Consider the following 22,431-nt stretch of genomic DNA (forward strand, 5'->3'; position numbering starts at 1 on the left):
GGCCTGAAAAGCACCTTCCCATCCTGGCAGAGTCTATATTAGAGAGCGGCAATGGCTCTATATAAACAGGGCAGCCAAAGGGAGGAGGACCACAAGGCTCAGGGACTGAAAAGCAGGGTAAGCGGCCGCAGCCATGATGGATCGACCCGAGTCGCCAACGGTACGGAGTCGGGCGGCCGCGGGCTTATCCGCGGCGTTTGGGACCGGGCAAAAACGTGTTTTATTGTCAGAATAAAAATACGAGTGGGGTGGACTAGTGATCACATTGCGTTGGTGACTGACAAGGTTATTTATGTGACTGCTTTTTGCAAACCTACGTGATCGCAAGTAACCAAAAAGGGACTAATGGGGAGAAGTAGGCAAATTTCAAGGCGAAAGCAGGGGCACTTTGACCACTGTAAGCTTTTTTTGTTGCTTTGGTGCTTTTGCTAGTGCAAGATACGATGGGGGTTTTGCTTCCCCTTCGCCATTTTACCGATTCCGAAGGAACCGAGATAAGTGCTTTTCAACCTTAGTCCTTTTTTTTTTTTTTTTTTTAAGAAATATAAAATGGCCCCAGTGAAGGCTCCCTAAGCACAACCGCCAGAAACACCCCAAGTGACCCCCAAAGTAGCCGTTCACCTTCCACTGCATTGAAGTGGACCACAGCGGGTCTTGGGGACTTGCCTAATTCCCCAGACGCGGTTTTTGTTTTGAGGCTGCTCGGGGTGCCCTTCTCGAGCCGGCGCGACCGGGCCCGCTTCAGGGTGGGGGAAGCGGCGGCTTCCCGCCCACCCTCCCACCCGGCGGCCGGGGTCTGGGACCCGGGCCGCGCGCTCGCCCCGGCCCAACGGCCTCCGCGGCCCGGACCGCCCCGCGGCGGCCCCAGGCCCAGCCGGCGCCCCCGCCCTCCCGCCGCCGCCGTCGCCGCCGCCGCCGCCGCGAGCCCGAGGCGCCCCCCCGCGCCCGCCGCCCCGGCCCGCTCCGCCCGAGGCGGGAAGCGGCGGCGGCCGCGCGGGCGGCTGAGGAGAGTAGAGGCCGGGAGTCGCCGCCGTCCCCGCCCCCGCCCGTTCCGGCCGTTGCTGCCGCCTGGACGAAGCCCCCGCCGGCCACCAAACCACGTCCTTACCACGGTGTTTGTATTTGCCGAGTTCGCCATTTCCACACACAACACAAACAAGAGGGGGGCAAGCCCGAGAAAACAAGATAAAAACAAAACCAAAAAAGAAAAAAGAAAACCAAAACACCCGGAGGGTGGCCCAAGCCACCGCAAGATTGGGGGTAAAAATTTCAAACAAAATCGAATCCTGAAAGAGTAGAGGGGAGCGGTGAGAGGAGGAGGAGGAGGGGGGCAGTCCTCCCAGAGCTAAAAACCTCGAGAATCGCCCTTAAAAAAAAAAAAAAGCCACGACCCTTTTGGGGTCCAGGGGGCGTTGCCCGCTCCCCACCCCGCGCCAAGGAGGGAAACCACCACCGGTCGCCGCTCCCCGCGCCGCCGCTGCCGCCACCGGCTGCAGCTCCAGCCGTCCGGTCCGCCCGCTTCTCCCCTTTATATAGTGAGCCAACGAGCTGCGCGAGCCGCCGCCGCCGCCGCTGCCGCCGAGAGACAGGGCGGAGGGGGAGGGAGGGGCGGAAAGGGCGGGGGCAGAGGTGGGCGGGGTTGAGCGCGAGACACCGCGAGAGCCGCCTGCGCAGGCGCGCCGGGGCGGAGGCCGCCGTGGGCCGCGTCGTCACGCGCCGTGGAGGGTGCTGGGCGGGCGGAGCCAGGGAACTGGAGTAGTTCTGTCCGCTTGCCGACTCCCCAAGTCTCGCGTGATCACGTGGTTGCCACCCAGGCGGAAGTGTTCCACAGCTCTTTTAGGGTGAGGGACTTGCAAAGCACTGCTGGGGAAGACGTGAGTTCTGGTGACACTGGAGTCCAGAGTTACGTGGGACCGACTCTTGTCAGGTGTTTCTGCATCTCCCTGAGCTGGAGAAGCTAGGAAATATGGAAGGGGTGGTGGCAGCTGCCTCGCTAGCAATGGCTGCAGAGGACCTGTCACGTGTTCCCGCTTCCGGCCCCGGGAGTGCTCGGACTCCGGGCAGAGTTTTAAATGCGGAGTCATCTCAGGGCTTGAGTTAGTGATTCCAAGCTTTGAGGCTTCTGTTCCTCTCCTGAAGGGTGGGCCTTTCCCCTGCAAAATTGTGTGCGTCTTCCTGAAGGGGAAGAAATCTGATTTGGGCCCACTGTTAACACATTTCAGGATTAGTAACCCCCTGAACTGGCTGAGTTGTCTCCCCAGTACAGCTAAAAGTCTCTGGGCTCAAGTTTCCCAAGTTTCGGCCATCTACTAGCCTACTAGTACTTTAAGTGACTTACAACGGTGGTGGGAATGCCAAACAAAACAAAACGAAGCAAAATACGAGCCACCGGATTATGACAGCACGATAACGTCCCCCCCCACCTCTTTTTCATACTGCCAAAATTCTGTAACCATATGTCCTGCGTGTATTGACTAACATCTGAAATAGTTCCCCTTGACCCACCAACTCTCGTGGCCTCTCGCTGCGAGAGAGCGGGCAAAAAAAGTCCATGTCTTGAAGTATAAATCAAAAGGCGTTTGACCTGGTCTGCTCAGGCAAATCCCGCCTTTATGGCAACATTTCACGCGGAACAGAGAATGCTCTGTTTAGAAGGTAGAACTCACAGTACCTAATTCTCTTGTCCCTAAGAATTTTGAGAAACATGGAATGTAGTCTGAACAAGTGAGGGAGTTTATCCTCATAAAGCAAAACGAAATGAAGTTGTATGCAGCTGAGAGCATATTTGGAAAATATCAAAGACAACGTACCAGAGAGAGAAAAAGCTGCAACCTGCCAGGACCTGAAAGAAGAAATTAGACAAAGCAGAGGCCATTAAGACTCAGAAGATGGGAAGTGGTGGGTATGCTTGTGATGGACATAGAGAATATCAATTTTGAGATTTCTTTTAACACCACCTGCCTTAAACGAGTTGCATTTCAGTTCCCTGCACAGCTTCCTGAGTGAAGGCACTTAAAAAACCGTCCTAGAAAATCTTAGTGTTCTTGATACATAAAAATTGGATTCTATCACCTTTTGTAATTTTTTAATATTCAGGTGACCATTAGCCGGAAAAGTTGTACTAAACAGTACCAATACTGGTAAATTTCATCACTAATTAGGACTTCTTTTTACCTCTTGATGTATGCATACTACCAACTATTTGCACTTGGAATCCCTCACCTGCCACGTCATTTTCTTCTCTCACCACTTGAGAGTCTTAACTAAATGATAAAATGTTTTGCCATCAGTTAAGATAAAGACCGCTGCATACAAAACATGGGTTTGAATGTATGAGATTTATTCTCCACAGACTTATTCCAATGGGATTAGTCACCATTTTGCTCTGATTGAACCTGATCTATGAAGTAACAAAATAAAGTTACTGGATTAAAAAGACAGAAAACCCCGTCCTGGACTCCTTAAGATCTTCCTACTTCTTAGAGGCTCGGAGATGGCCTCTGTACACACTTTAAATTGCAACAGTGCTGAAGGATTTAACTAATATTAAACCAGATCTCTTCCCTTCTCTTTTCATTGTGCCTGGATTCCATTCCAATTTAGTTTTCCGTTCCTCGTTTAGTTGTAATATGTTGTAAAATGCCTTCAATCACTACATATGTGGGCCAACCACCTTAGTTACAGAAAGAGACATTACCTGATCTTGCACCAAAATAGTGGGTCTGGATAATTTGGAGACTACAGCTGTTTAATTCACAAAACTGGAAATCTGTGAATAGAAAGCTCCTCCCATGTAAGACTAGATTTAGCATTATATGTAAATTGTTTTTATCTGAACTTTTTCTTGAGGAAGGGGAGCTTGAATAACTTTTCTAATTTTAGCTGTTCCTTGTACCATGTATGAATCATGAATCATTTTACTGCATATTCAGTTTACAAACTCATACTTTGTAACAGCCATATATTTAAACAGATAGATACTTATAGTGCTCTCTTTCTTTGTAATGCATCTTTTATTTATTTTATTTTATTTTTTTACTTCAAAGTGATTTGTACTGGATGATAGCAAGTTACTTCTTCCTTTTAATGTTAATATTCTGCCTAAACACTGAATAATTGCTAAACAAAAGAAGCAATGGAAAAATTTAGTGCTTAAATTTTAATATACCATAAACAAAATGACATCAAACCTTATATGTCCAAACATTAAAATTTTCTGCTCTGCAAATGACTATTTTAGCAACAATGCCAAGAGAGAAAAAAAAAATCTAAAAAGACTGCTCATGGAAATTAGCTTGAACTAAAATCTCATTATGTAACTTACCTTCAGTTTCCATGTTCTTAAATAATAGATAGATAGACAGATAGATCAATAAAGGTAATTATCTGGTGTCTTTAGGAAGCATGCAGCCTTAGTAGTATTGGGCACTTTGGGAGAACACTGAAGTGAAGAGGAAAGATCTTGTAATTCAAGTTTACCAATCCTAGTGAAAGTCCCTATTGTATAGTGCATAGTTGCAGCATTCATTCAATATATTAAAAGCACTGATGTATTTCAGTACTAACAAAAAGAAATATATTCAGAATTCATATATTTTTAGGTCTTTACAAAAGCAAAACAAAAAACACCTGTTGATTTCCATATGCACTGATGTATAATGCAGTGTATAAAAAGAAATTACTGGCCACACCAATGACTTTATACATATGAGGAGATTTTTTAAATTATTTTTTTCACCATTCTCTTCCTTTTCGCTTACAGTTTAAAACTGCTGCTTCATGTCTTAAAACAGCAACTTACTTGCAATTATTTTTTGTATATGGAAATATAAGGCAGTTAGTGGTGGCTTAGCAAAAATAACTTAGTGCAGAGTCTGTGCAATCATTTTTGACAGTACCATTACCTTACTGTGAGACGTTCTGCAGTAACTAAACTTCTCTGTGCTTGATAAGATGAAATAGTAACCCCCACCTATGGATTGTTGGGAAGATCAAAGGTACTAGAAAGTGCTTTGGTAAGTATTGGGTGGACGTTTTTATTATTAACGGTAAGTTACGTCAACAACATCAAAGCAAGGGGATGTTCTTTTTAACACACTTTATAGAACACTCCTATGGTTGATGATTAATTTATCCAGAGAAGTTTGGCTAAATCTTGATAACTTAAGTGGTGAGTATACAGAATAAGTTTTGTATGTAAATATAATATATGTTGTTGTAAGATAAGATTCCATAAGCCAAGGGACACCTGGGTGTCTCAGTCAATTAAGCCTCTGACTCTTGATCTCTGACTCTGGTCATGATCTCAGGGTAGCGAGATCAAGCCCCATGCTGAGCAACACGTTCAGCAGGGAGTCTGCTTCTCCTTTTCCCTCTACCCCCTAGCCCAACCCCTGCTCATGCGTCCTCTCTCTCACTCTCAAATAAACCTGGGGGGGGGGGGAAAGCCTTTAGCTTAAGGAATTCATGATCATTGGATACAATTTAGATATAAGGATATATCCCGCTAGATATAAGGAATTCCAGTATCATTGGAATTCATCAGGTTGCTTGGTTACACAGGTACAGTTATACCTAGCAAAATTACTTTTGAATTTGTTTATTGACCCAGCAATGCCAATTCTAGGACTCTATCCCACAGATATAGTAGCAAAAATATGAAAAGGTATATGCCCAGACCTATTCAGTATAGGGCTGCTTGTAACACCAAAAGAAAGGAAACACCCTGATATGTCCATATAAGGAGATTGGTTGAATAAACTATGGTACTTGCACACAGTGAAATACTATACAGCTGTAAGAAGGAATGAGGAATATCTCTATATACCACTATGGACAGAATACAATGTTAAGTGAGAAAAGCAAATAGAGATAAGTGTTCCTTGTATTCTACCATTTAAGAAAAGAAAGACTATAAAAATATGTGTACATACACTTGCTTAAATTAAAAAAAAAAAGGAAAGATAAACCAAAATTTTTTAAAGGAAGGTTACCTATAAGGACAAGTAGAAAATATTATGATGAGAACAGGTATAGAAACTAGGCTTATTTAAATATGTTCTTTATATTTTACTCTGGAAACCTATTCACTTAATTATAAAATGAAAATAAAACTTATTTATAAGATATAATTGGACTCAAAACTAAAATAAAATGAAGGAAATAAACCTAATAATATATTTCATAACACACAGAGAGGAACATTTCCAAGTGACCTTAAAACACAGTAATTTGGGGCACCTGAGTGGCTCAGCACATTAAGCATCCTGCCTTCAGCTCAAGTCATGATCCCAGGGTCCTGGGATTGGGTCCCACGGGTCCTATGAGTCCCACCAGTTCCACGTCAGGCTCCTGCTAGCCTGCTTTTCCCTTTCCCTCTCCCCCTCCCCACCACTGTGCTTTCTGTCTCAAATAAATAAAATATTGTTTAAAAACAGTAATTTGACTATGCATCTGTAAGGACATATTTTCTAAAAACAAGAAGAAATATGAAAGTTTTTTTTCACTCTTCTTTGTATTGATGTGATAATGTTTGTATATGTATTCTGGCTTTTTAAATGTGAAATGTGAGATAAATAAAATGAGTAATGTTCTAATGATATCATCTTAATCATTCTTGAAAACCAGGATTCCCAACATTGGAGAAAGGAAATGCAGATGTAAGATACAAGTGGATAAGTAAAAATTCCATAGTCCTGAATTTGAATTAGAAGCATCATGGTCCATTTTGTTGTATTTTTTACCCCGCCTCTGAAAAGGCCTAGAACTAACCAACCCAGTAGCACTGTGTACACCTAATGCCTAAATTATGGCATTTCAAGACATTCAAGGAAATGTCTCATTCTGATTCCACGTCAAGACCAAGAAATGTCTTTTTTCTAAAAAACAACAAAACCCAAACCCAGTGTTTTAGCATGTAAAATATTCATAGCTCTGCAAGAGTCTAAAGACAGTAACCGATCTAGCAACTGTGAGCATCTCTAGCTCCCAGAAATAATCTTGAAATATTTTCCACTAAAAGGTATCAAGGCTCCTTGCAGATATTGCTGACTCCAAGATTTGAGCAAGAAAAATATCAGCTTGAATCAGATGAAATTGCCAATGATTACCCAACCTAATACAAAATGAAATATCCTTTCATACAGATCACAAGGAAGATGTATTAGTTTCTCTGAGCTATTGTAACAAGGTCCCACAAACTGGGTGACTTAAAGATTAGAAATTCATCTTCCCACAGTCCTGGAAGCTGGAAATCTGAAATCAAGGTGTCAGCAAAACCATGCTCTATCTGACCCTCTGAGAAGAATCTTCGCAGCTTCTTGTGGTGGCCTGCAATCCTGGGTGTTCTTTGGCTTATGGTTGCATCACTCCAATCTCTGCCTCTATCTGGACATGGCATTCTCCCTGTCTTTACATTGTTTTCCCTCTAGGCATGTCTGTCTCTGTGTCCCAAATTCCCCTTTTTGTAAGGATGCCAGTCCTGTTGGATTAGGGCTTATGACCACATTCTAACTTAACTGTCTTTGAAAGACCCTATTTCCAAATAAGGTCACTTTCTGAGCTACTGGGGTTTAGATTCCAACATCTCTTTTTTGGAGGACACAATTCAACCCATAACAGAAGACACCAAAGATTGCTCATGTCCTATCGAGAGAATTTAGAAGCCAACATGAAGAGGACCCTATTGGCCAAAGCTGAGACGCTTTGAGTTCCAATAGGATAGAACTTAATAGCAAGTTGAAGTACATCAAATATTTAAATCCATTAATTTATAATACTACTTAAAAATGAAACTTCTAATTGGTCACTATTGGAGGATGCTGGGGAATTAACTCTTTATTTTGAAGAGTGATAAATGAAGAAAACTAATTGAGCACTTATCTAGCCTTTCCACACGGACTGTACTACCGAATACCAAATTATGGATGTCTTGGATTGAATGTGACCCCCAAAAGAAAACGTCCTAATCCTCAGAACCTGTGAGTGTTACCTTACTTAGAAAAAAGTTCTTTTTTCTACTTAAGGTTTTATTTTTTTGAGAGAGAGAGAGAGAGAGAACAAGTTGGGGCAGCAGGAGAGAGAGAAGCAGACTTCCCAGCTAAGCAGGGGAACCCAACACGGGTCTCAATCCCAGGACCTGGAGATCATGTCCTAGTTGAAGGCAGATGCTTAACCAACTGAGCCACCCAGCCGCCCCAGAGAAAGGGTCTTTACAGATATAATTATGTTAGGAGTTTGTGATAAGATCATCCTGGATTACCCTGGTAGGTCCTAAATCTGATGACAGGTGTCCTCATAAGAGATACAGAGAGGTGAGCAAAAGGAGGAGGAAAGGGAATGTAACCGCGGTGGTAGAAATTGGAGTGATGCAGCCACAAGTAATGCCAACAGCCACCGGAAGCTGGAAGAGGCAAGGAACAGATTCTCCCCTAGTGCCTCCGGGAGGAATGTGGCCCTGCCAATACCTTTATTTTAGAATTCTGGCCTCCGGAACTGCAAGAGAATAAATTTTTGTTATGTTTAAGCCACCAAGTTCATGGTTATTTATTACAATGGCCTCAGGAAACTAATACAGTAGATGAGAGGAAGTTTCTCAGTAAAGAAGTATTCCGACTAGTAAGCGAATAAAGAACGATAAAATATCACCATTTCACAACCTCTAATGAATTGACATGGAGACATTAAACACTGGCATCTGCTAACATCACAAAAAGAGAAACAACCAGATGTATATGGTTCCTGATGAAGAACATGCTACCACCAATAAGGTAGTCTTACCTTCGCGGCCACCACCCCAAAATAGAAACCCTGCATCTGACTAGGCTTATAGATCCAACTAACAATTTTCAAAAAATACAGAGGAGGCAAGGACATCACAAACTACAAAACTGGAATTCAATCAGCAAAACTCAGACGCTGGGAAGCTATAGGACAATTGGTCCAATTTCTCAACAAATAAATTCAGGGAGAGAGAGAGAAACCTGCAGATTAAAAGAAACTTAAGAGGCATATCAATCTATCACAATGTGTGGAACTTACTGGAATCCTAATTCAAGTAAACCATAAAAGAAATGACAGTTATGACACAATTGGAAATTTGTAATTTACTGGATAGTTGATGAAATTAGAGTTACTGAATTAAATGAAATCATTCATGTAAAGTGTCAAAAATAAGTCCTGTGAAGCTTTATTTTACAATCAGTGATGGTTCTTTCTCCAGATGGCTTGTCTTCCAGTCGAAAAACAGTTCATATTTCCAAGAAGGCCTGGTATTGTGTTATAAAAGTAATTGATCTTAAACACTGTTCAATTACATGGATTATCTCTTTCTCTGATTCTTGGACCTCAGCCATATATACCTTATCTTGATTCACAAGTTCAACAGCTGTGATTTGAGACAGTTAAAAATGGTGAAAATTAAGGTGCTCACTGATGTATTTATAAAAGCATTCTTCTAGCAGACAAAATCTTTTTTTTTTTTAGAGGCTTTATTTATTTGAGAGAAAGGGAGTGCATGAACGCAGGAGGGGCACATGGAGAGGGAGAAGCAGACTTGCTGCGGAGCAGGAAACCCACCTCCCTCAATCCTAAAACCCTGAGATTGTGACCATGATCAGAGCCGCAGGCAGATGCTTAACCAATTTAGTCACCCAGGTGCCCCAAAATTATCTTTGATTTACATGCCAACTTTATCTTCTTATTCATACATCTTCAACTTGATAGAGGCCTCTGATATGACACATGATTCTACATAGATAATTTTCTAATAAAACACAATAAAATCTGTAGTTTATCTACAAACCCTGTCTTAGAGAATTATTATGTAAACTGGAACTAGATGGACCATTTTCAATTCTCCAGAATCTACCTTCCTCTGATAGTAGAGGTTGTACAGCTTGTAAAAAGGGAGGAGGTAAAAAGACTCTCGTAGATTCCAGGCCAGAATGGGAGTACTGGTCTTCCATTTAATAGTTTCCTGTGAGAAAATCGAGGGGTGCATTTCAAATACCTTGTTGTGAACAAGGTTCTGGATTAATGTTGTAGGACGTTTCTTCAAGGTAAGGAGATAGCCAGCAGGCAAAACATAATAGATGATTAAACAGGAAAAATGGAGATTAAAAAAAATGAGGAATTTGCCATTTTGTGTTCCTGCCAAGATGAGAAGCAATAATAATAATAATGGATTTACTTTAAAAAAAACTTTAATCACAGGGTACCTCCTTTAAAGCTTGTAGCAGTCCAATGAGATAAGTAATATAATCCCTTTGCTGTGGATGGGAAACTGAGACTCACCTTCAGCAGTGACTTGTCCAAGGTCATATTGCTGTTTACCTGTGAAATTTTAGAGGTACAAGTTCAAGGCTCTTTCCACCTGTCTTAGGAATAAGAAATTATCAGTCCAGGTAAATGCTAAGGTTTTGAATCAACTCACCTTGCTCCTTAAGTTTGTCAAATGTATGTTAATTATATAATGCATTAAACTTCATTTGGGAGTAGAGAAGCTATAGTTTATGCAAAACTGAGACCTGAAACTGAGACTTTGCCCTGATTAAGAAAATTGCCTTCATAAAAGTGTCATCAAGAAGCATGTATTAAATCATTTAAATAATTAATTTTCCTGTTTTTACATCAACTGAAAATCATGCATTGCCCATTTTAAGTAGCATCTACTCAATTACTGAATTTGTCAAGAACAGTTATTTTCTAGCAAGATTCTTTATAATCAAAACATTTATGTCTAGATTTATCATCTATCATTTATCATTATCATGCTTTCATTAAACAAGAAAATAAAGGGTGACCGTTAGAAAGGGGAATCCTTTCTATTTTACCTAATAAGCCAGTGGCATATCTCTGATTCTGTAGATAAAAAATATATATTAAATTGGGCATGTGCTAATGTCTTTGCACAAAAATAAATCAGAAGAGGCAGTATATATTGAAAGGTATAGTGGTTTAGCAAGTAGCCAAGCGTGTGGACTTTGCAGTCATGTACACTAAGATGCTTTTTCTCGCAATGACCACGGGCAAGTTACCTCATCTGTGAAGTGGCAGTTTAGTAATATTACCTACTTTAGAGAGTTGTGCAATGATAATCCTTGTAAAGCCCCTTAGCATGGTGATTGCCACGAAGTAGGTCCTCGGTAAGTATTAAAGACCGTAACAATAACAACAACGAGAATGCTGTTGGTACAGAAAATGAAATAGGTTCCATTTTGTCCTTGTCTTGATCATGTTGAGCAGTGGAGCAAATGTGAGTTAGAACATCCTTCTGAACTGAGTTTACCAATTAAGCAAAGCCATCCTCTCTTTTGGATGTGTAAGAGTTTCTTTATTTTTTCCATCTGTAAAATTAGAATCAAAGAAGCAATTCCAAGTATGAGATGAAACACATACTATACTCTGAATTAGTAAATTTTTCACCAGTTTCTTTGAGGTTAAGTCATTTGAATAACTGATTTCTGTTTCTAAATCTGTTGAAAATCATCTATTTCCTGAAATGACTCAGACTGTTTAAAACTAGAGGCCTTATATAAATCTCTAGTCAAGAGATATCATTGCTCATTTGCCAAGTGTAGACTGCATTACCATTCCTCAATAAATTTTAAATAAAATGATAGATTTTCCAGCCTTCAGATATATTGTAGCATGTGATAAAGACAATCGATACTGTCATTTGGGCACAGGAGGACAAAATACACCTGAGCCCAGATAGAACACAGAACTAGGAACCCACAGTATGTAGAGTGGTGTTTCATTTCTTCTTCATATATTTTGCACACTCTTAGGGATATTTATCACTAACTATTGTTTTATTTTCCAAGGATAGAATTCATTACGTAATCACTTCTTAATTTTCTCAAATTTTAGTGAACAATACGATCAATTCCATATCTCTTCTTCCTGTCTCCCCTTTTCCCTGAACTTGCCTTCCTTTCTCCTTCCCTCCCTCTTACCTCTCATTGTCTCCATTACTGTTCCTTTGCTTTTCTTTTTCCTTTTTAATAGACTAATTACAGAATACCAAACATAGCCTCTTTTCAGTGCCCTTAATGTGTTTTCATCTTTCCAATATTGGCTTAAAAAATGAAATCAGAATTTCTGTCTGACTTTCAAAGAATGTGATTGGATAGTGATTATCAAATACAGACCATTTTCAAAATCTCTATGTTCTTAGTTTCCATATTTAGCCACTAATTTTTTTTCCCGAACCAATCATGACATTCAAAAAATATTTTATTGGAGAGGAAAAACAACAATAAAACAAGAAAATTTAAATTACCAAAAGCCATCAAATAAAAATTATATAAAAGAAAATATGAAGCCCGTGTATTTGTCTTTCCAGTCATACCTTTTGATCACACATGTGTTTTTTCCTATGTCCACAAAGCATCTCTGGCTATAGATAGATAGATAGATAGATAGTTCGATCGCTAGATAGATTAAATATAAGTATACTTTGTTTTTTACCAAAAAAAGGATTCATGCCTTAAATTTTATATACAACTTGCTTTTTTCTTTTTAGAAAAAACGATTTATTTATTTATTTGAGGGAGAGAGAGAGAGAACAAGCAGGAGAGACAGGGAGAGGGAGAAAGGATCTCAAGCAAATTCTATGCTGAGCATGGAGCCCGACATGGGGCTCAATATCACAACCTTGAGATTATAATCTGACCCAAAACCAAGAGTCAGATGCATAACCAGCTGCACTATCCAGGCGCTCGGTTTGCGTCTTCATAGACCCAGTATGTCACAGACCTCTTTCTAGACCAGTAAATTTCATGTTCTCAGGTGACTTTAACGGCCCCCTCTGTGGGTACCCAAAGAGTAGGGCTGTTTCCTTTTATGCTATTTTAAACATTGCTGCAATAATGTCCTTGTGAACGTTCCTTTATACACCTTTGCTATTATATTTGTAGAATAGATAAGTAGAAATGGAGTTGATGGGTCTCAGGATTTTTACATTTTAAATACTAATCGATAGTCACAAGCTACCCGTAATAGGTGTCCCCACTCTCTCTCTGACTTTATACAAGTTCCACATAGCTGTCCTGTAAAGTTGAGACCATCTCCATTCTCATTACTCCATAAAAAGGAATTTTAAAAAATTTGCTTCTGTATCTTTCTTCACATTACACTCTTAACAATGTCTTTCTCCACTTATGTTTTTTCCTTTCTAGAGAAATCCAGCTCCTGGAAGCTTTAATTCCTTCCATTATTTGCCCCATCATTGTTTCTCTATATTTATTTTTGTAAATTACTTGGAAAGTGGTAATATTTTATGTAATTACTCATGTATTGTGCTTCAACAGGCATTTTAATGGGAATATTAAGACATATTTTCACAATGTTCTTTGTTCTTGGCTTATTTTCCTTTCATCCAAAAAGAAAGGCTAAAGCTGTGTCTAATTCCCAAGATCTGGAAATCTCCTTTCTTAATTTTGTTCATACTCCCATTTAAAAGAATGTATTATAGGGGGACCTGGGTGGCTTAGTCATTAAGCGTCTGCCTATGGCCCAGGTCATGATCCCAGGATCCTGCGATGGAGCCCCACATCGCATCACACTGGGCTCCCTGCACAGCAGGGAGTCTGCTTCTCCCTCTCCCACTCACCCTGCTTGTATTCTCTCTCTCACTGTGTCTCTCTCTATCTAATAAATAAATACAATCTTTTTAAAAAAATTTTAATTAAAAAAATTTTTTAAAAGAATGTATTATAATTCAATTTTTGCATGTCTGAGTCCCACTAGACTTTTCTTCCAATTATTCAATGGATACTTATTAAGCAACAGGCCCTATTCTAAGCTATGAGTGTATAGCATAAGATAAAACAAGCCAAATTCCCTTCACTCATAAATTTCATGAGGCTGGTGAAACAGACAACAGACAAGATAAGTAAGTAGAATATTATATGTTAGGCGTTTGTAGAAATCCAGGTGAGGAGAGTAGAGATAGATTCATTGTGTGTTTTGCAAAGGGCTCCAGTAAGGCCTGCTTTGGGTAGAACATGGGATTTTAGAAAAATGAGTGATCAGAAATGATGCACAAGTTTCTGTTAGGTAACTGGGAAGATGTCACGGCCATTCAGGTTGGGGGAAATTGAGGGAAAGACATCTTTAGGTGATAAAAATTGTTCTGGTTAGGTTTAGATGTCTGTGGAGCATTCAAGAGGAGACATCAAATAAACTGTTGAATACAAGTTTAGAGCTCAGCAGTTTGACCTGGAAATAAATATTGGGGAATCATTTAGCATGTATAGGTACTTACAGCCATGGAGATGCGTGAGATGCTGTGAAGAGTGTAAGGAGAGAGAATAGAGGCATTCTGACATTTAGAGGCTGGACCAAGGAGAAAGAGCCAAAAAACAAAACCTAAACAAACAAACAAACAAACAAAAAAAAACAAACCAAAACTGAGAAGGAGTTCGCAACAATGTAGCATAGAAACCAGGAGAATGAGAGCGAGGGTGGAAGGTGGGTGTGGATACCAAGGTTAGAGAATGTTGCAAGAAGAGAGTAAAGCTTCCAAATGCTGCCAAGAAGCACAGAAGAGAAGGTAGGAAAGATCTTAATCTGTCAAGTCAGAGGACATTGGCAAAAGCCATTAGAGTGTAATAATGGAGACGGAAGACAAATTGGAGTGAATTGAGAAGAAAAGATGAAGTGAGAAAATGGTGATCTCCATGGTCAGAAGTAGCAATCAGCAGTCAGAAGACAGACTTCTCATGTTGGGAGGACAGGGTCCTTTGCGTCTGCTCTTGCTCCTGCAAGAGCCTGCGCTGGGAGATGGGAGGTAGGTAGCTGCTTCTGTGCTAAGAGCGGACATTGACTGAACCTAACTGCACTTTACCGTCCAAGCCTTTGCCTGGAAATTGCAAGCCTTCAATAGACTCCAGCGTTCCAACAGGTTGTATCAGATTCTGTCAATGCAATGGATTGTCTAGATGGGGAGACAAGATTCCTGGTGCTTCCTACTCCACCAGCTTCCCAGAATCCTTTCCTCAAATGATTTTTTTTGAAGATGGGATTTATTAGAGACTATTTCTGGGAATAGTCAATGGGGAAAAAAATTCATAATGATACAAGAGAAATTGCATATTATTGCAGTCATCACTCTTTGAGAAAGGTCAGCAAGGACAGGCTTCAGAGCAAAAAGGGAGGCGTTCATCTTTGCTGGAAGCAGGAAGCATCCATATACTGTAAAAGGAGAGAGGATGAGAACAAAGAAAGTTAGAATTGGTGGTAGAAATGTGTAGGTAAGTTGATAGATTTGGTGGTAGGAAGGAAAGGAATTTCCTGTGATTGTTTAAAAATTTTTGGCAAAATACAAGGGCAAGTTATCAGCTGAGAATGCAGTGTAAAAAGTGGGAAGGAATTGTTGAAGTTTTGAGAAAAGAGGCGAAAATATGAATTAGTCATTTTTTGCAGGTACAACATCAAGGGTATCTTTAAAAGTATATAGGATTGTTATGGAGAATCAATTGCTTTCTTGAGATTTAGGATAAGAATCATCATGGCTGTGGTACTTTTCTCTGGTGTCCGTCAGCTGCTTGTGGGAAGGCATAGAGTAGGTAGGTAAGAGGCTTAATTAATGTGATAGAGATTACTTACTGTTCCCAAATATCCATTTTTGCCTTTCCCTTAGTAGTAGAATTCCCTGAGTGTTAGCTGGTCTTGCCCAGCAAGAGATTACATTTTGATCTTCCTTTGTGGCTAAATGTCATCCTGTGCTTACATTTGATCCAATGCATATAAGAGGTGATGTGAGCAACTTCTGGAACATCTTCCTAAAGTGTAAGCCATGTACCTTGGGCCTCGGCAAGTCACTATTGTCAAAAGTACATATATGACAGAAAACCAGCGAACAACCAAGTAGTAATTCATAAAAGTTTATTGTGCACACACCAAAATACAGTTTGCAAACTGGGAGCACTCAGACCAAAACATGGAATGAGCCTCAGGGTATATGGTTAGAGGACAAGGTCCCTTCTGTAAGGGGTAGTTTATATAGTGGAAAGGCAGTGGTTATTTATACTTCCCAGTGATTGGTTATAATAGAATTTTCTTAAATAATAGGGAATTGGTCTGTAATGACCTCATATTAACCTTGGGAACCAGTTCAAGTTTTTCTTGTGATTTCCAGACACAATCGAGAAATAACCCAGGTCAAGTTAGTCTTCCAAAATAAGCTAAATTAAGCTTTGCATGAAGGTCAAGGAGATAGCAATATTTGGGGTTGTAGTGTCTGATAGCATGAACAAGATCCAAGTTTTGAAGAGGAAGGAGAATGAGTTACGAAGCAAAGAGGATACCTCTCTCCTCTCTCATCTTCAAGCCCACAGGTATCTGGTATAAGAGAGAAAAACCACATCTTGTTGCAAGGACTGCAGGGCAGTGGGAGCTTGTGGCTGGAAGGGGATAACAGTGTTTCAGTCAGGTGGGAAATGAAGGTGGATGGGACTGAAGGGACTGTTCAGAGAAGATATTATAGATAAAGAGTCCTGATGACAGGTCTTGAGTCTTAGAGGCACAGGAAATTTTGAGGGAGCTAGAGAGCAGTGTAAGAGGGGTTGTATTCATGGATCAATTGGGGTGATGGGTGAAAACAGTTGGGATTTCTAGTGGTTCCTGAGGCTAATGGAAACATACATTGGCAAAGTGATCCTAAGGTCCAACTAGAGGAAGGTCAGGAATTGGTTTAAGGTGGGAAGCACAGACGACCCCGCACTCTTGCAGCCAGCTGAGATCTAACACCTAAAAAGCAAAGACATCATCTGAGACTTTGGTCTCTTGGACAGTTGCAGTGATGAGCCAGCCACAGGAGCCGCCGAGTCACTGGAAGCGCCAGGAACTCTGTTAATTCACGGTATTTAAGTTCTCTGTGCTGCAGTTTCTCAGTGACATGGATGGGATGGGGATGATAATGGTACTTATTTGATAATTATGCAATAGATTGAATTAACAGCTCTAATTCTTCACCCCTCCCTATGTGTACACCCTCTGCCTTTGACTTTGCAGTAATACTAAACAGATGGATCTGATTTCTCTCCCTGTTAATCTTGGTCTGGTCATGGGAGTCCATTTGGCCAACAGAATTTGGTAGAAGCAATGGTGTGCCATTTCTAACTGTAGGCCCTAAGAAGCCTAAGTATTTCCACTCCTGTTCTTGTGCTCTTGCTTCTCCATGAAAACGACATACTCAGACAAACCTGTCAGTTCCAAAGGAGGATAAGAGATACATACAATGGATCTGCCCTAAACTAAGATGCCCCAGCCAAGCCCAGGCTAAGGCAGAGCTCCCAGGCAAACATTAAGCACCTAAGTGAGCCCAGCTTAGGTTGGCCTCAATAGACCACAGATATGTGAGCTTTAATAAGCAAGAACTATTGTTTTAAGCAACTGAGGATTGGAATGGTTTGTTATACAGAAATGGCTAACCAATATAAAATATAAGGCATCAAACATGGTACATGGCATTTGGTAATTACTCAATGTTATTGTTCTAGTTACTATGGCTCTTAACAAGTTACCCCAGAATTATTGGTCGGAAACAATTATTTATTATGCTCATAGATTATGAGGATCAGGAATTTGGACAGAGTAAAGCAGGAATGGCTTGTCCCTTCTCTGTGACATCGGGTGCCTCAGCTGGAAGGCTTGAAGTCTTTGGGCTGGAAATCAACAGAATCTCCACGCACTTACGTATCTTAATTGATTTTAGCAGTCAGCTGAGACCTTCGCTGAGACTGTTGAGTGGGACACCTACATATGGTCACTGGACGTGGCCTGGGCTCCCTCAAAACATGATAGCCAGGGTGGAAAGGTGAGTAAACTAAGGGAAAAGGAGACAGAAACTGCATCGTGTTATGACCTCACCCTGAAAGTCCCATAGCATCACATGCACTGTGCTCTACTAATTGGAGCATTCATAAGACCACCATTGAAGACCCAGATTCAAGGGGTAAGGAAATAGGCTCCACAGTCTGATGGGGACTGGAAGGTTCTAGAAAAGCATCTGGGACTAGAAATATTGGTATTTATTGCATTTATTTGAGGAAAATATAGTCTGTCATAGTTAGCCACTTTTATTTCTGTTATTGTTGTCAAATAGGTATACTGACCCTATCTAAATCCACCATTTATGCTTAATTCTGCCTACTTACTTACCTAATGGTGTTCCCCCTATTTGTTATGCACCTGCCCCCCTCACCATGCCGTACTTTGCCTTTGGAAGTGGCACCCTTTCCTTCAAGAGCTGGCCCAAAACCCATCCCTTCACAAAATCTTTTCCCTGATTGAAATAATTCATTTGAATTCATCTACAAATTTCTAAAATCCGATATTTTAGCCCCACTTTTTCAGCACTCTTTGTATATACCTTGCATTATACATTACCTTGCTATATATAATTCTTCCTGAGGGCAAGAATGATAATATTTAAACTTTTTAATGTACTTAGTGAAAACCAATTATTTTTGATGATCTTAAGAATGCCCCAAACATTTATTGTTTTTGTTGTTGATGAAGATGATGGTAACACCAGATAAATGGTCTGTAGTCACATGACAAATGCAGCTTTCTAAGCACATGTGAAATACTGCTTGCAAATATATTGCTGCCTAGCACGAAGCAACGTGGGGCTGCCTTCCAGAGCCATTCTCAGGAACATTTCTGCGTGTGCTTGTGTAAAACATACGTATCACCTTTTCCTAAAGTTTTAAGATGAAGGGTGTGCTCATTCTAGTGTAGGTCCTTCAGCCATCCCCTCTTCATTGGTTTTGGTTTTTCCATTTGTGGCTCCTCCTTTTTCCCTTCAAACCCTTTAGACATCATCTTTCTTGTTTCTTGTAGGCTCGTCTCCTCGTCTACGTCCACTGATACAGGGATTAAAATGAAATATTAAAACATTGTTACTACATCTATATTTCCTTATGTATGGATTTATATTTTTGTAAATCCTAGGCTCCAGATATTTTCATGTCTATTTTTACTTTTTTTTTTTAAGTAAGTGCCACACCTAGTGGGGAGCCCTACAACGGGCTTGAACGCACGACCACAAGATCAAGACCCAAGCTGAAATCAATAGTTGGACACTTAACAAACTGAGCTACCCAGGCTCCCCTTTCATGGCTACTTTTATTTTTTTTTAAAGATTTTATTCATTTATTTGACAGACGGAGATCACAAGTAGGCAGAGAGGCAGGCAGAGAGAGAGAGAGGAGGAAGCAGGCTCCCAGCGGATCAGAGAGCCCGATGTGGGGCTTGATCCAGGAACCCTGGGATGATGACCTGAGCCAAAGGCAGAGGCTTTAACCCACTGAGCCACCCAGGTGCTGCTCATGTCTACTTTTAAAAAATAGATCTCCATAAGCTCATGATTTAAGTACCAGCTACAGAACAGAGGAGGCCACATACTGTTGTGTAGTTTTTATATTGCATAGAAGGACTCTTCTGAGAAGGCAGAGGTGAAACCCCGTGCTTGATCTACTTGCAGTATTCTCTATGTTCTGATGTGGGGCTTTACCAGCCCAGAAAGCAGGATGCCCTTTTGTAATTCAAATGAAGTTGTCAAATGTGCTACCCTTGGTCTTGATGATGCATTTCCTATCTGAACCATCTTCTGAAGGAGTTATTTCGCGGGGGTGGGGGGGTGGGGGGGTGGGGTGTGTGTGTGAATGTCTCATTCACCTCCGCATCCTTCAAACCTAACAGAACACAGAATGGGTGTTTCAAAACATTCTTGAATGACTACTATATTGATTAGCAGTTATTCCAAAGAAGAGCACTTTGCAGATATGTTAGTCATTGCTGTTACCTGAAAGGGGGATGACCCACTCACAACCTTCCTGTAGGTGGCAGAGTAGCATAGATAAGAGGATGCTGATCTAGATCTGCTGATTACTGTGGCTTTCGGTGCATTTTTGCTGCATGCCCAGAAGACTAATTCTTTTAGTCGTGATTGCTTTTTAACAAGGAGGATAAACCTAATAAATTAAAAAAAAAAAACATTAAAAGGCAGCACACAGCTGTTAAAAGGTGGCAGACGAGATGTGCGCTTTATTCAAAAAGAGTTCAATCTGGTAAGAAATAATTGGAGACCATTTCAGTCTCTGGGATATCTTCCTTTTCCTGCCAGTGCCCAACACACTACTCCAGGCTCTTGGGACTTTATAGTGTTTAGTGTGGAGAAGAGAGAGGAAGAGAAGAAGTGAGAGAGGTGAAACAAGATTTTTAAAAAAAGGGGGGGGAACCCCTGGGGTTTGCTTTCTACAGGTATAGAAGAGATTTACCTCGTCCCCTCTGTTGACCTAGACTGTGTGGGGGAAGGAAAGTACGTGTATTTCAGCTCTGAGTTCTTCTAAACATAGTATCTGTAATTTTTTTTAAAATTAAATTTTTTAAAAAGTGAATTTATAGAAGTTCTTTCTGGAGATCTAGGATAGTGTTCTCTTTGGTTTGGAAAGATACTTCAGTGGGTTCATGACATGATGCAATGGAGTAGAACCAAAAATTGCTTTGCATAAGAAAGTGAATTATAAAGGAGACTCATTATACTTCTGTTCAAGTTATTTGGTCTGCCATTCCACTCAGTGGGTCTGGGAGGCGGAGAAAAGATGCCATCAAGCCTGAAACATCAGTTCATACTGGTAAAACTCAGGAAATAATTGTGACTCATGTTCATGGCTTCCCCACATTGGCCATGAGCTGGAACACATTGTTCAGGTGGCCGGGATTTGGGGCGGCGATGACTCTGTCAGTATTCTCAATGAAGAAATTGAAAAATTAATTGAGGGTCAGAGGGCAACTTTCATTAAAGAAGACTTATGCCTTGGACTATTTTCTGGGCACTTTGATTTTCAAGAGTGTTGACTTTAGAACTTATTCCCCACTTACCATGAGATTTTAAGAATTTTTCAGTTTTCTCTTGGCAGTCAGGGAGACCACAGTTTGGGGACTTGAGGTCTTGGCTCCATTTACTCAGGCTAGAGGTGGGGAGAAAGATGTTGAGCAAGGATTCCCTCAGTGGGTTGCGAGCAGTGAGCTTTCAGAGCAGGGATGTCTGATATTGAGTCTTAAGTTCTTTCCTGCTTTGTGCTGTACTCACTATTAATTGCTAACCTTCAATAAATGTCCATTGTACCATCAGACTTGAATTATTAGTACCTGGCAGAATGGAGAGAGGGGCTGCCTGCATTAAATATGAATGCATCTAAAATCCTTAGGACACATGGTTGCACTGGAGTATAAAGCTAGCTTATATTATGTTTTGGGAATAGAGAAAGCTGCCCAGCATGGAGGAAAAAAGAGGAAATAGAGGTGATCAAGAAAGAGGTGGGGGGAATTTGGAAAAGAGCTAACAGATGATATTGAAGACATTTAAATTCTCATCTTCACTTCCTCTCATTCCCAACTTTTCTTCCCACAAATCCTGAAGAACACTAGGGAGCACCCTTGGCTTCAGACAGCCACTTGCATAGTTATTCCACTTGAATATTGAAGTACAGGGGGACCTTAGCAGACTGAAACCTTGTGCCAGTGTGGCACCTAGACAGGTCTCAAAACCTGCGCAAGAGGACTCTGGGCAGATAGGGATGAAAGAAAAGGGGGAAGGAGCATATTATTCTTCAGCTAAGAAAATTTCACGCTGTTATTTGGCCATTAACCCTTCTGTGTACCTGCTATCAGTTACCAGTATCAATTAATTTCATACTGGCTCGACTATACAGTCTGTGCTCTATTCAGGACAGAGTTCTCTCAATGACAGGGGACCCCTTATGGATCATTGTATTTTGCAGTAAGAGGTCCATGGTCTATTTGAATTAAATAAAACACAAAGCTCTGTTTCTCTCTTTCCTTGTTTACTCAAAAACAAACAAAACAAACAAAAAAAACCCTTCTTTTCTTTGCCCTTAAGCTTTCTTCTTGTCCAAAAATACCCGGCACATTGTAGATGGAGGAGTCTTTGTAGAATAGTGCTTTATTGGTAAGATTCTAAAATAGCCTCATAACATTTACTGGGTTGAGTCGGCCTCAGGCTAGCTGCAAGCCCTCCCTCAGCTTGCTTCGCTACCAACCTTACCTTCGGATGTGCAGGAGGCCTTCACTCAGGTCAGGCTCACCTCCCACGCATGCAGCATGCCCCTTCGCCACCTGACTCTTCCCCGTTCTAAACTCCCTTCCTCTTGCCACGGAGACCTCCAGGTCTCACAAGTCATCTTTTCTGTGAAGATCTTACAAGTAATCTTGTCCACATTGATTTTGCCCCCATCTGAGTTTACATTGACATTAGTCATTTGGATTCATCAATCAATTGAACAGTTGTTTGTTGAGCCCTGACCGTATGCCAGGAACACATTGCAAATATGGTATTTGATGATGCACTTTTATATTTCTCACTCACAGGTTTATGCACTTGTTGCCAAGAAAACC

At 40.9% G+C, this 22,431-nt stretch overlaps 1 protein-coding gene and 1 long non-coding RNA gene across 2 annotated transcripts in view; one reads left to right on the top strand and one right to left on the bottom strand.

The window, feature by feature from the left end:
- GTF2A1 (general transcription factor IIA subunit 1) overlaps nucleotides 1-1,525 on the bottom strand; it is a 45,026-nt gene extending 43,501 nt beyond the window's left edge. Inside the window, exon 1 of the mRNA XM_044231964.1 lies at nucleotides 1,109-1,525. Coding sequence (XP_044087899.1) covers nucleotides 1,109-1,138 — 30 coding nt within the window. The 5' untranslated portion in view covers nucleotides 1,139-1,525. The remainder of the gene's footprint in view (nucleotides 1-1,108) is intronic.
- Nucleotides 1-22,431, top strand: part of LOC122894317 — a 25,950-nt gene continuing 3,519 nt past the window's right edge. Inside the window, exons 1-2 of the long non-coding RNA XR_006381771.1 lie at nucleotides 1-160; nucleotides 17,723-17,824. This is a non-coding gene — a long non-coding RNA (uncharacterized LOC122894317). The remainder of the gene's footprint in view (nucleotides 161-17,722; nucleotides 17,825-22,431) is intronic.

The sequence above is a fragment of the Neovison vison genome, chromosome 13 (assembly GCF_020171115.1).
Source record: "Neovison vison isolate M4711 chromosome 13, ASM_NN_V1, whole genome shotgun sequence".
NCBI classification, from domain to species: Eukaryota; Metazoa; Chordata; class Mammalia; order Carnivora; family Mustelidae; genus Neogale; species Neogale vison.